Source organism: Equus quagga, chromosome 20, assembly GCF_021613505.1.
Source record: "Equus quagga isolate Etosha38 chromosome 20, UCLA_HA_Equagga_1.0, whole genome shotgun sequence".
Lineage (NCBI taxonomy): Eukaryota > Metazoa > Chordata > Mammalia > Perissodactyla > Equidae > Equus > Equus quagga.
Genome location: NC_060286.1, coordinates 33,590,855 through 33,603,599, shown reverse-complemented (window position 1 = coordinate 33,603,599; position 12,745 = coordinate 33,590,855). Strand labels below are relative to the sequence as shown.

Below are 12,745 nucleotides of genomic sequence, written 5' to 3'. Positions count from 1 at the left end.
ATAGAGGAACGTAGAACAATGAAGTATTCCTTTTCATATAGTCTTTCCTTTTGTAGTTTTAGCGTCTTACACAGTGTAGTTCTGTCTCATCGACATTTCTGGGTGTAGAGCGTGCAGGCTTACTGAAGGCTCGTCTGTCTTTCAGGAAGCTTCCGTAAGTTAAGTCATACTGAAGTATTGTATTTGAGGGTAATTAGCATAAACGAATTAATTTCTTCCAGTACACTCTATAGTTGAAGGGTACCTTTATTATATTTTGAATGTAATAAATAGCATCTTTTTTTAGGAAGAAAGGGATGTTCTCAAGAGGAGAGCTTTAATTTTCAAGGGTTCTTTCTCTGTAATATGAAAAATTTTTTAACTGAAAAACCTGTTTGGCAAATAATGCCCTCGCTATTCAGGAGGGGGTATTGAGATAAAAGGAACAAGTGGTTTCATGTTTTGGTTTTGATGATTTGTCCTGGGGGGACACAGTATATATTCTTAAAGAAATGGAACATTTACATGAAAATTTAAAATAATACCAAACTGTAGCTTCATATGATATACATATTTAAACAGAGAAAAGAATTGGCTGTAGACAGCCTGACGCTTTTTTGTGCTTTTTAGAATTCCAGCTATTGTCTTACAATAATGGCCCTACTTTTGCGATGAAGAGTTATCTTTGTTCTGTTGTCGTTAATATATTATATGGAATGCATTCAGGAATCAATTTTCACAGCTGTCTAGCAAGATATCATTCCAGAGTTGCTTTCGTTAAATTGTTGCCAAAATGTCCTTTTAAAATGGGCTGTGCATATGAATTGACTTCCCTTTCTTTCCTCTGCCAGCAATTTGATCTGACAACTATTCCATATGCTGATGAATGGACATGCACACACACACGCACACATGTGCACACTCAATTTTCTCGGTGATTTGGGAGTGTTTGTTGTGTAGGGTAAATCTGAAGAGATTGTGTCTTTTGAGTTCTTTTAAAAACATTTCTAATAAACTTTTTCTTTAGGAATAGTTTTAGATTATTAGAAAAGTTATAAAGATAGCAGAGAGTTCCCATATACCTCACACCCAGTTTCCTTTATTTTTAAATCTTACTTTACCGTGGTACATTTGTAACAACTGATAAACTAATGTTGATATGTTATTATTAACTAAAGTTCACACTCTATTTGAATTTCCTTAAAATATATATATATTATATATTATATTTAATATGAAGAAATGAAATGAAGAAATGTCTTTTTTTAAGTATATTTTTCTTTAAAGCTAAAGTTATTTCTTTCCAAAAGGGCAAGACTGGTGAGTTAAATCAGCTTTTAAATGCAGTTAAGTCAATGCAGGAGAAGACAGTTATGTTCCAGCAGGAGAGAGACCAAGTCCTCTTGGCCCTGAAGCAGAAGCAGATGGAGAACACCGCTGTGCAGAAGGAGGTACGCTTTCCCGCTGAGGAAACAGTGGCTCACACACTAGGTTCAATAACCGTTAACTAAGAAAACTGTAATTATCAGTTAGAATGAATTTCTCTCTTAGGTGGTTTTTTCCTTCATCTTCCTCTGATGTGCTGTCATAGAATTTTGATCTCCCAGAGTGCATTTTGTTTTCAAAAGTGAAAACCTTGATCTAATCATTATGTTGGATACCTGAAACTAAATTATACCTCAATTTTTTAAGAAAAGAAAGAGAAAAGTGAAAACCATGGCATGTCTTGAATATAGGAAAAATTTCCCACCCATGAATTATGAAAAAAAATGAGATTTACTCATTTGATGTCACAAAAAGCCTAGTACTTTGTATAATTCCTTTTTCCGTTATAGCCACAAGGAATGAGATCTTACAAAGTAAACCTTGCAAACGAGCAGTCAAGGTTTCAGGAGACTTTTTTCCTAGAATAAATAGATCTTGCAGTGTGAGGAATTAGTACACAATTAATACAATTCAGTAACGGGAAAGAGATTTGATAACAAAGTGGCTTGTAGGCAGGGAGAAGGGAGCATTTTACAAAAGAAAAATAAAGAAGTATCCTCTGCCTAGGTTCAGCATTTACGGGAGAAAGAACTACGGTTAAACCAGGAGCTGGAAAGATTGCGTAGCCATCTCTTAGAGTCAGAAGATTCTTACACCCGTGAAGCTTTGGCTGCAGAAGATAGAGAGGCCAAACTAAGAAAGAGAGTCACACAGCTGGAGGAAAAGCTAGTTTCATCCTCTAATGCAATGGAAAGTGCAAGGTAACTCTTTCATTTTTTTAGCATTAACATTAACTGAACGCTTCTTAAGTGGCAGACTCAAGCATTTTTCATGTTCCCTCGTTTTATTCACACAGAATTCGTTGTCTCCATTTTACACACTAAGAAGCTGAGCGTAAAGAGGTTTAGTAACCTTTACGAGCTAGGCACACAGTGTGTGTGTGTGTGTGTGTGTGTTTCACAGTCGGGTCTGCCACTCTTAACCAGATCTGGTATGCAAACCAAGGTTCTTCTGCATCTTAACCATTACCCTAGATAATTGCTTCTCATCATTTTAGGAGTTTAGACTTAAATTCTCACTGGTTTACTTAGCTTCGTCAGGCTCCCAAAGAACTAATGTAATTTGCATGATTTTATTTTGAATCAAATGCGCTAAGGCTGAACAAGGTCTGGATGGTAAAAGGGAGAGAGTAAGGGAGGCGGCACGGTGGAGGCCTAGGTCAGTGTGAGCTCACTCTTGGTTTATTTGAGCTTTGAAGTGACCAGGTCCCTTCTTATGTATCTTTACATTTTATTTCTCTCAATAAAATGGGTTTTTGTTCTTTTTACAAAAACGTTTTCCATTTCACGAAAATCACATAAACCAAAAAGAACATAAAGCCACAGTCTTACCCACGCAGAGATAGTCTTTTGTTGTACCTTGTATGCTTGTACACACCTGTGTATATATTATATATATTTTTTAAAGCACAATTGAGATCATACTATTCATACTATTTTGCAACCTGCTTCTATCACTTAATAATATGAGTTTTCTTGGGGCTGGCCCAGTGGCATAGTAGTTAAGTTCGTGTGCTCACTTCAGCAGCCCTGGGGTTCGCAGGTTCAGATCCCAGGTGCAGATCTGCACACTGCTCATCAAGCCATGCTGTGGTGGCATCCCACATACAAAATACAGGAAGATTGGCACAGATGTTAGCTCAGAAACAATCTTCCTCAAGCAAAAAGAGGAAGATTGGCAACAGATGTTAGCTTAGCGCCAATCTTCCTCACCAAAAATAAAAGGGGGGGGGGTTTCCAGAACACATTAAGCCATGTGTTTCTGCAGTATCATTTTATGCCTACATAGTATCCATTATTTGGATTTGCCATAATTTCTTTAATTCAGTCATTTATTATTGGACATTTAGAGTAGTTCAGCTTTTCAAAATACTAAGAGTGCTGTCATGATATCCCAAGATAGGTATTTTTTGTGTTGATGACTGATTATTTCCTTAGCTTAAAGTTTGAGAAATGGAAGTTCTAGTTCAAAGGCCATTTCTAAAACTTTTTAAATGTACTGCCAAATAATCTTCCAAAGAAATCATATCCATTTATATTTCCATTAGTGATATGTTTATCTTTTTATCTTTTTATAATGTGTGATGCTGAGAGAGATAAAAGAAGATATTATCTCTGTTTGCAAAGAAATTATAGGCCAGTGGAGACAACACTTTTTTTTTTTTAAGATTTTATTTTTCCTTTTTCTCCCCAAATCCCCCCAGTACATAGTTGTATATTTTTAGTTGTGGGTCCTTCTAGTTGTGGCATGTGGGATGCCGCCTCAGCATGGCCTGATGAGCAGTGCCATGTCTGCACCCAGGATTTGAACCGGTGAAACCCTGGGCCACTGAAGCAGAGTGCGTGAACTTAACCACTTGGCCATGGGGCCAGCCCCGAGACAACACTTCTGAGGGTAGCTCCTCCTCTCCTTTTGTAGGGTGTATTATTGTACCTTCAGACGCAGAAGGAAACTTGTTTAAAATGAGAATTAAAGCAGTGAGTGAGCATTTGTGTATGTGTTTCACACTGGCAGAAATGCCAAAACATCTCAGCCTATAAAATTGATAATCTTTCCTTTCAATTTTCAGGTCTTTATTTTCCTTGATTAAAATTGTTTCCAGTCTCTGCCCCCTTTCACTTACCCTTCATAATTGCCAGAATAACCATTGTTAAGTAGAGCTGTGATCTGGTTACTTCTTTTTTCAAAACCAGGGTAGACTCTCGTGATTTGGTCCCTGGCTATCTACCACCTTAATCTTACTTCTCCCTAGCATCTACATCCAGCCAAACTGTGTTACTCAGTTCTTTAGATAGAGCTACTATTTTCCTATTTCTTTTTCTTCTACTTCTTCATTTCATATTCTTTCTTCTACCTGAAGAGTAGACCTGGGTCCAGCCATGGTGGCATAGTGGCTAAGTTTGGCACGCTCCACTTTGTTGGCCAGGGTTCGGTCCCCAGGTGTGGACCTACACCGCTTGTTGGTGGCCATGCTGGGGCATCAGTCCTCATACAAAATAGGGGAAGATTGACACAGATGTTAGCTTAGGGTGAAACTTTCTCAGCAAAAAGAGGAAGATTGGCAACAGATAGTAGCTCAGGGCAAATCTTCCACAGGGAGGGAAAAAAAGGAGTAGACCTGATCCCTAACAGTTTTTCTATTAATCTCACCTTCAAATAGCATTTCCTTCATAAAGAATGCTTTTTTTAGCATTCCATTCCTCAAATCCAAAACCAAACCCTGGTGTGAGACTTTTCCTTTGAATCTGCACAGTACTTCATTTTAGTCTTTGATAGGGCGCTTATATTTTACTTTAGGGTACAGATAATTGTTGAACTGTCTTACACTTCCTCCCGCCTAGTGAAGTGTAAGGTTACTGAGGATGGGATGATGCCATTTATTTTGTACCCTTACCACATCATATGTTCTTAAACATAGTTTAATAGATGTTCAGTAAATATTTGTTGTATTAGTAACTCTAATCTACAAACCAGATTATGGTGTTTTGAGCCCTTGCTTAACAATAGTAACACCTGGTATTTATTAACTTTTTGAGTGACGTCACAGCTGATTTCATCCTTACAATCACCCTTTGAGTGATTTGCTGACCAGCAAAGTTGAATCAAGTCCAGGGACATTTGAGGGCAGAGCTGTCTCCTGATTATCAGTTTACTGCTCTTTCCACAAGAGGGTGCTGTTGGGTAAAGTTTCTTCAAAGTAAGCTCCTCTTAATGGGCTTTAATGGGTTGCTTTTGAGTAACAATTTAACTGGACATTAAAATCCCAGCAAAGGCTATTGCAGTATTTTGTGTGTAATCAGTATACATTAAGGAAGTGCATCAGTGACATAAGCCTGCATAGGCGCTATATAAATCCCTGAGGGATCTCTGATTTATTATTTGGAGTAGGTGTAGCGGTTATAATAGTTAATGTAAGCAGGAAAAAAGGATGATAGTAAAAGATAATTAACTAGTAATCAGAGCAGTTAATCAGTGGGATAGCCTTTCGAAAGTTGTGAGTTCACCATGATTTCAAGCGTCAAAAGCACGGAGGTGTCGTAGAGTCCGTTGCTTGTTGGGTTGGAAGCTAGACAAAATGACTTCCAAGGTCCCATACAACTTGCAATTTTATGATAAAGTACATCTTAGAGGTTTAGTCTGGAAACACGAAAGTTCCAGGCTATTTGTAAGTTTTTCTTATGCTGATGTTTCTTTTTTAGCCCAGTTTTGTCATTGCAGTGACTGCTATTTGTTCAGTCACTTTCACAGGAAGGATGATTGAGTTACAAAAAACAGGGAGAACAAAGATCAGAGGAACTCTTCAAGGTTCTTTGAAATCTAACTTGAATTTAATGCACTAAGATGTGGGGAAGGTCAAATTCCTAGAGACAGAGAGTAGAATGGAGGTTGCTGGGGGAAGGGGGAGGTACTGTTTAATGGGTGTGGGGTTCAGCTTGGGAAGACTAGAAAAGCTCTGGAGCGGGATGGCAGTGATGGTAGTAGACAGTGTGAATGTACTTAATGTGACTGAACTGAACACTTAGCAATGATTAAAATGGTAAAACATAGGGAAGAGGTTTCATCTTGTTAAAGTGCTTAAATACTTTGAAACCTCACTTGCATTTAATGCAATGAAATGTAGGGACAGCATTCCATCTTGTTGAAGTCTCTAAATAGAAACGGTTTGACCTGTATTCTCTTTGTCTGAAGCCATCAGGCCAGTTTGCAGGTAGAGTCATTGCAGGAGCAGTTGAATACAGTCTCCAAGCAAAGGGATGAGGCTGCCGGGCAGCTCTCGGTCTCCCGGGAACAGGTAAAGCAGTATGCGCTCTCACTCTCCAACCTGCAGATGGTCCTAGAGCATTTCCAACAAGGTAAGTGGGGTGGGCAGTCTCGCAGTGGAGAAAAATTGCTTTGTTATTGGGAATTTTGGCTTCTTTGAGTGCTATTTGAGATTAGGCCTGGGGAAACCTGGGGAAGGTTAGGCAGCATCAGTAAGTTAATTTAGACTCCTTTCACACTTAAGACTAGGGAACATAAACTGTGCACAGTGATCATCAGAACCTTGCTTCCTGTTGTAGCACGACCCGTTGAGGTGAGAGCTGGCAAGGTTTGAGGGTCACGTAGGCTGGGTGATCACGTGGTGGAGAGAGGATGCAAAGGAGAGGGGGCGCATGCGTAGCAAAGGTGGTTATGTTTTGAGATTGGTTAGAGGTTCAAGCCACTTGAAAGAGTTACTCATCAGTAATTGCTATCCTTTGAAATGTTGGTTAATTGTTCATAATTGTTCATCTCTACTTTGAGGTAACTACATTTTCTAGTCCTGGTGGAAATACTTTTCTGGAGACAGAGAAATACTTTCTGGACATGTGCTCAAGGTAGTATGGTACGAGGCCATAGAGAAAGCTTTGCCAAAGAGGAAATATGCGAGTGGAGTTCTGAAGGGAGGGCAGAGTTTGCAAGCTGGAGGAGATGGAGAAGGCTTTAGGCAGGCAAAGCTGACCTCATCACTTTCACTGCAGTTACCGTGATCACTACGGCCTATACAATGTTCTTGTTGAGACATTTGAACTATTTTTGTTGAATTATTAAAATTTCAGGTGGTTTAAAGTTCTGATTTTATCACACAATTGCAAAATACTGATGTAACTTTCTTTTCCTCTTTAGAGGAAAAAGCTATGTATTCTGCCGAGCTAGAAAAGCACAAACAACTTGTAGCTGAATGGAAGAAAAAGGCAGAAAATCTGGAAGGAAAATTAGTTTCATTACAGGTTGGTCGAAATAATTTTCTCTTATAAATTTTATTATTCATGAAACAATTACTTGTAGAATCTTTGTCTTGGAAATAATCTCCTGAACAATTAATTTGTTAGATATTGTTTGAGTGGCTGCTCTGTACCCTCTGCTGGGGCATGATGAGATGCTCAGGATTTCCCTCAGCGACGTAGAGTTGAGAGTAGACACAGCACATGTGAGATGGGGGACATGTAAATTTTTTAGCACAGATGGGTATTTTAGAGATCGCTGAAAAAAAAAATTAACCTACAATTTTAACTTTACAATTTTGTCTTTTCAACAAAGTATATTGGGCACTTTATTTCACATTTCAATGTATATTATCCCGTTAAGTCTTTCTCTTTGGTGGCGTAATCCTTTCAAATATTTTTCTTTTTATTACTATGCTATATTTCATACCTACAAAAATTATGTAAAAGATGTAAATAAAACGAACCCCCGTGAAGAGATATGACACCAAAGTGACTTGCTTTTAGATTTAGGATAAACTTTTCTAAGTTGTAAGTAGACTGGCAATAGCTTGTGGAAAATAATAAAATTTATTTACTTGTCATTAGTGGTGAATATGCTATTCAGGAGTGTTACTATTCCAAATAAGTGAAGGCATATTTCCTTTAAAGCTTGAAATTTTTATTAAATATTGAGTGGCTGCAAAATAATATTTAGACAATACATATAAATATAAGAATACCCACGTATTCCCCACCCAGTAGGAGAAATAATATGTCGTCCTTTGAAGTTCCTTCTGCATCCTTCTGCACCTCTGGCTCTCCTTACTACCTCACAGATAACCACTATTCCAGAATTTTATGTTGGTCATCCCCTTATTTTCCTGTATGGTTTTGTTACATAGATTTACATCTCCCAACAATACATTCTTTGGTTTCGCATAGTTTTAAACTCTCTATGAATGGAATTTTGAACTGTATGTAAATTGAGTAATTCTCTGAGACTTTCTTTTTTTGCTGAATATTCTTATCTTTATGAGTTTCAGCCATGTTGCTGTGTGTCACTATGTATAGAAAGTTCATTATTTTCACTGCTGTATTCATTGCATGAATATATAATTTATTTCCTCATTTTACTGATAATGGACGTTTCCATTATCTGCTGTACAAACAATGTGGTTGTGAACCTCCTTGTTTATGTCTCCTGGTGCACGTGTGTAAGAGTTTCTTTCGGGTATGTGTTAATTAGAATTGCGAAGTGATGGGATATAGATGGGTACTTTAAACTGTATTAGATGATGGCAGATTGTTTTCTAAAGCAGTTGTGCTAATTCACTCTTACCAGTGGTGCCTAAGAGTTCTTCTTCTACGTCCTTGGCAACACTGGCATTATCAGAACTTTTAAAGTTTTTGTCAGTGTGGTAAGTGGGAAGGGCTATCTACTTATGGTTTTAATTTGCATTTCTCTGACTACTAATGAGATCAAGCACCTTGCAGTATGTTTATTGACCATTTGTGCTTGCTTTCTGGTCAGCTCACTAATAACATTTCAAAAGACATTTTATCCAACACTTTCAGTGTTTCCAATGGGACCAGAGTATCTAGTCTCTTATACTGGTAAAAGTCCAGGTCTTCTTTTAAAAGTAACCTTATTTTTTTTTTTTAGTAAAAATGTAGCATATTTAGAAAAAGAACAAACTAAATGAGAAGAAACTGAGAGAATTAGTAAAGATAAAGGCTGAAGTTAATAAAATAAAAAACAAATAGTAGAAAGAATAATGAAATCTAAATGTTAATTTTCGAAAAAGTCTTAGTGTAGTTTTAAACTTTAATGATCTCTTAAATATAAATGCTGTGAGGTTAAAAAAATCATTTGAGGGGCCATCCCTGTGGTATAGTGGTTAAGTTCTGCACGCTCCACTTTGGTGGCCCAGGTTCACAGGTTTGGATCCCAGGCACGGACCTACACCACTCATCAGTCATGCTGTGGCAGCATCCCACTTATAAAATAGAGAAAGACTGGCACAGGTGATAGCTCAGGGCTAAACTTCCTCAAGCGAAAAAAGAGGAAGACTGGCAGCAGATGTTAGCTCAGGGCAAATTTTCCTCAGCAAAAAAAAAAAATCGTTTGAAAGTTTATTTAATTTCCTTTACAGTAAATTTAGTTTTGTGGATTTTGAATATTAAATTTTTTATTTAAAATTTTTTGTTTCACTACTTCTCTGTATCAGTCAGGGTTCAACTTGAGAAGCCAAACTAGTAGGTTCTTCACACACACACACACACACACACCCCAACACCCACATTGATAGATATGATATATATGGATACCTATGAGATTCATTACAAGGGACTGGCAACATGATTGTGGGGGCTGGCTAAGCAAGTCTGAAATTCATAGGGCTGGCCGTCAAAATGGGAAGATCACATCACAGGCAGACTGGAATTCACGGGCGTAGGCCAAAGCTGTTGTCCACGGGGGGTCAGGAAGGAAAATCACAAGCAGGCTGGAACTCATGGGCAGGGGCCAAAGTTGCTGTCCAGAGAAGGAATTTCTTCTCTATTTGGAGCAGCCTCAGCCTTGCTTTCAGGATTTTGAACTGGTTCAGTCAGACCCACCGTGATTATCCAGGATAATGTGACTTCCTTAAATTCAACTCATCAGGGGCTTTGATCACATTTGCAGAATAGTCACAGCAACGTCTAGATTATGTTTGATTGAATAACTGTGAAGTAGAGCTAAGATGGTACATCCGAAAAGCTGTCACACTCTGATTCAAGATGTTAAAACTTGACCTGAAATTTCCGTGGGTGAATACTCTAGAACAGCCAAGAAAATTGTGTGAAAGAACAACAGTGAGGAGGGACTTGCCTACTAAATATCAAAATAGAGCCATAAATCAGCACCATGTTGACTAGATGAGTGGAACAGAAGGAGAATCCAGAAATAGAGCCCATGATATATTTCAGAATTTAAAACTAAATCCTAAATTAAACAAATTTCATTTAATGGGAACAACGATAGATTATCTAATAAGTTATGTTGGCACCACTGGCTCTCTGTATGGAAAAAAGTAAAACTGGACCCATATCTTACACCATATATAAAAGTGAATTTCAGTTGTATTGAAGCAGGGATTCTCAACCGGGGGTGGTGTTGGAAATCTGGGACTGTTTCTGGTGGTTACAGTGACTGGATGGGTCTTCCGGCATTTAGTGGGCAGGGGCCAAAATGCCAGAAGCACTCCCATGGAGAAACAATATTTTAAAGATGTGAATATTAAAAAAAAAAATATCTTGTGAGAAAATGTAGAAGACCACGTGAATAGTCTAGTGGCAAGGAGGAGCCTAACTAAGTCTAAAACTCAAGAAGCTATAAAAAGCAAAGTAGGACGTGTTTGATTATATACAATTTAAACACTTTTACGTGGCAAGAGATATTTTACAGGCAATAGACAAATGGCAGATCTGGCAAATAATATTTGTAGCCGACAAAGGGTTTATGTCTACTATATAAGGTGCTCTTACAAACTGACAAGAGAAAGCTCAATAGGAAAATGGGCAAGATATGCAAAGAGAGGTTTTCACAGAAGAGAAGATCCAGCTGCCCTGTAAACATGAACAAATGCTCAAACTCACTAGTAGTTAGGGAAATAAAAAACTAATAGTGAAACGTAACTTTATATACCCATCAGACTTACAAAAATTAGGAAGAACATTTGTTCCTGTATTTTGGCTTTCTATCTCTGCTGTTTGTAGTTTTTATTCTCACTTTTTTTACTTTTGTCACCATGCTGTCTTTTAGTAGCATCTTTTTTTTCATGTAGTTCCTCTAAAAAAGACAGTTTTCTGTTGTGAAGTGTGGGTTCTCTCTTTGATACTTGTTAGTTTTGTGAACTTGCCAAGGTCACAGAAGTACAGCTTCTTCAGCAGAAAAGAAAAGAGTTGATTGACCCTAAGATGTCTTCCAGCCCTAGAGTTTATGAAATAATTTTTGTATGCCACTTTTTAATGAGCTTTCCTTCCTCAGGAGAGTTTGGATGAAGCAAATGCTGCATTGGATTCAGCATCAAGACTTACAGAACAGTTAGATTTAAAGGAAGAGCAAATCGAAGAACTTAAAAAACAAAGTAGGTTTTTATTCTTTCCCTTCTTTTTTCCTACAACACTAGTGTTGAATGAAACGTGGTTTCCCTCATGTGCTGGTTCAGCTGAGTGATCCAACTTGCGTTGGTATGTGACTCCCACTTCCATCTCCCATGACTAGTTTGCTTCAATTTGAATATGGTCCCAGTGAAACCGGAGTCATAATTTGGCCCTGGCTGTCCAGTTAGTTTTCCTGGATATTGAGGCAGTCCAGTTGTGTTGGCTGTCACCGTGTTGACCTTCAAGGGGGACTGACCTGACTTATTATGGTTATGACTTCTCCCTGATCAATCCGTGTTTGTCCTACCTAAAGCCATCTGAAGTGTTAAAGAAGGCAGTATTCTCAAGTAAAAGAGTAACTTTCTGTGGAATGAATATCTGGGTGTAACTAGCTCTTTATGATTATAGATAGTGCTGTACATACAGGCACTCATTGTGTAGTTTTTGATCCTTGTAAGGTATCTCATAAGCCCTGTCAATTCCTTAAGGTGAGTCCTGTGCTTTGTATTTTCAGTGAGGCCTCAGACAATCAGGTGGTTCCTAGTGCTGTGTTGAATCTAGCAGCTGACAGAGATGGCATGTCCTCATTTAATCTCTGATTTAAGGGTCCCCAGGAAGTTGAAGCTATTCTAGGGCTGCATTTAGTAGGTAATGATTTGGGGTTATCGGAAAGGTGATAATGGAACCTAGAAATATAGCAACTTTAGGTGTCTGTGTTAGGCACAGTAACACCAAGGTACGTAATTAAGGAATTAGGAGTACCACCAACATAAAATAAGAAACAGGCAAAAGTAGAAGGCGATGGCACAGCAGAGTTACTGTCAGACACCAGAAACAGTGACTTGGACGCAAGTAGACAAGAACTACTGAAGCGTGGATACCAAAAGACAAGCCAAAGTAAGTTGGCCTAAATCTAGCAGGAGGCAGGAGGTAAGAGAGTTTTAGGAATACAGAAACAGTAAGGTAGATCATGTGAGGTGGTTGTCCTCACGATGACTTGACTCTGAGGCAAATTACTGCCCAACTGAAAGTCCGCTGTTCAATTGGTAAGACTTGGTCAACCTGAGAACTCTAAATCTAGCAGAGCAGCTGGAAATGGGCAGGAAGGACATGATTATCTGTTGAGTATTGTTTTATATAACATATATTGTATTATTTAGTCTTCTCTTATTTCATTTGCTCTTCACAAGCAACTCTAAAGTAGGTGATACTAGTTCCATTTTACAAGTTAAGGAAACTGAGTTTTGAACTCTGATTTTTTACTCTTGGCCAAAGCTCACAGTCATTCCACGTTACTATGTTTCTTCCTGTCAGGAAAATGGTTATTTATAGTCTGACTTGTATTTTGTTCT

At 38.1% G+C, this 12,745-nt stretch overlaps 1 protein-coding gene across 3 annotated transcripts in view; it reads left to right on the top strand.

The window, feature by feature from the left end:
- TRIP11 (thyroid hormone receptor interactor 11) overlaps positions 1-12,745 on the top strand; it is a 63,492-nt gene that overhangs the window by 33,339 nt on the left and 17,408 nt on the right. For 2 of the 3 annotated variants that reach the window (XM_046647528.1, XM_046647527.1), the window contains exons 12-16: positions 1,290-1,430; positions 2,032-2,225; positions 6,214-6,377; positions 7,171-7,274; positions 11,278-11,377. In XM_046647528.1, the coding sequence (XP_046503484.1) occupies positions 1,290-1,430; positions 2,032-2,225; positions 6,214-6,377; positions 7,171-7,274; positions 11,278-11,377 (703 nt within the window). The remainder of the gene's footprint in view (positions 1-1,289; positions 1,431-2,031; positions 2,226-6,213; positions 6,378-7,170; positions 7,275-11,277; positions 11,378-12,745) is intronic. The other variant, XM_046647529.1, reaches the window with a different exon arrangement.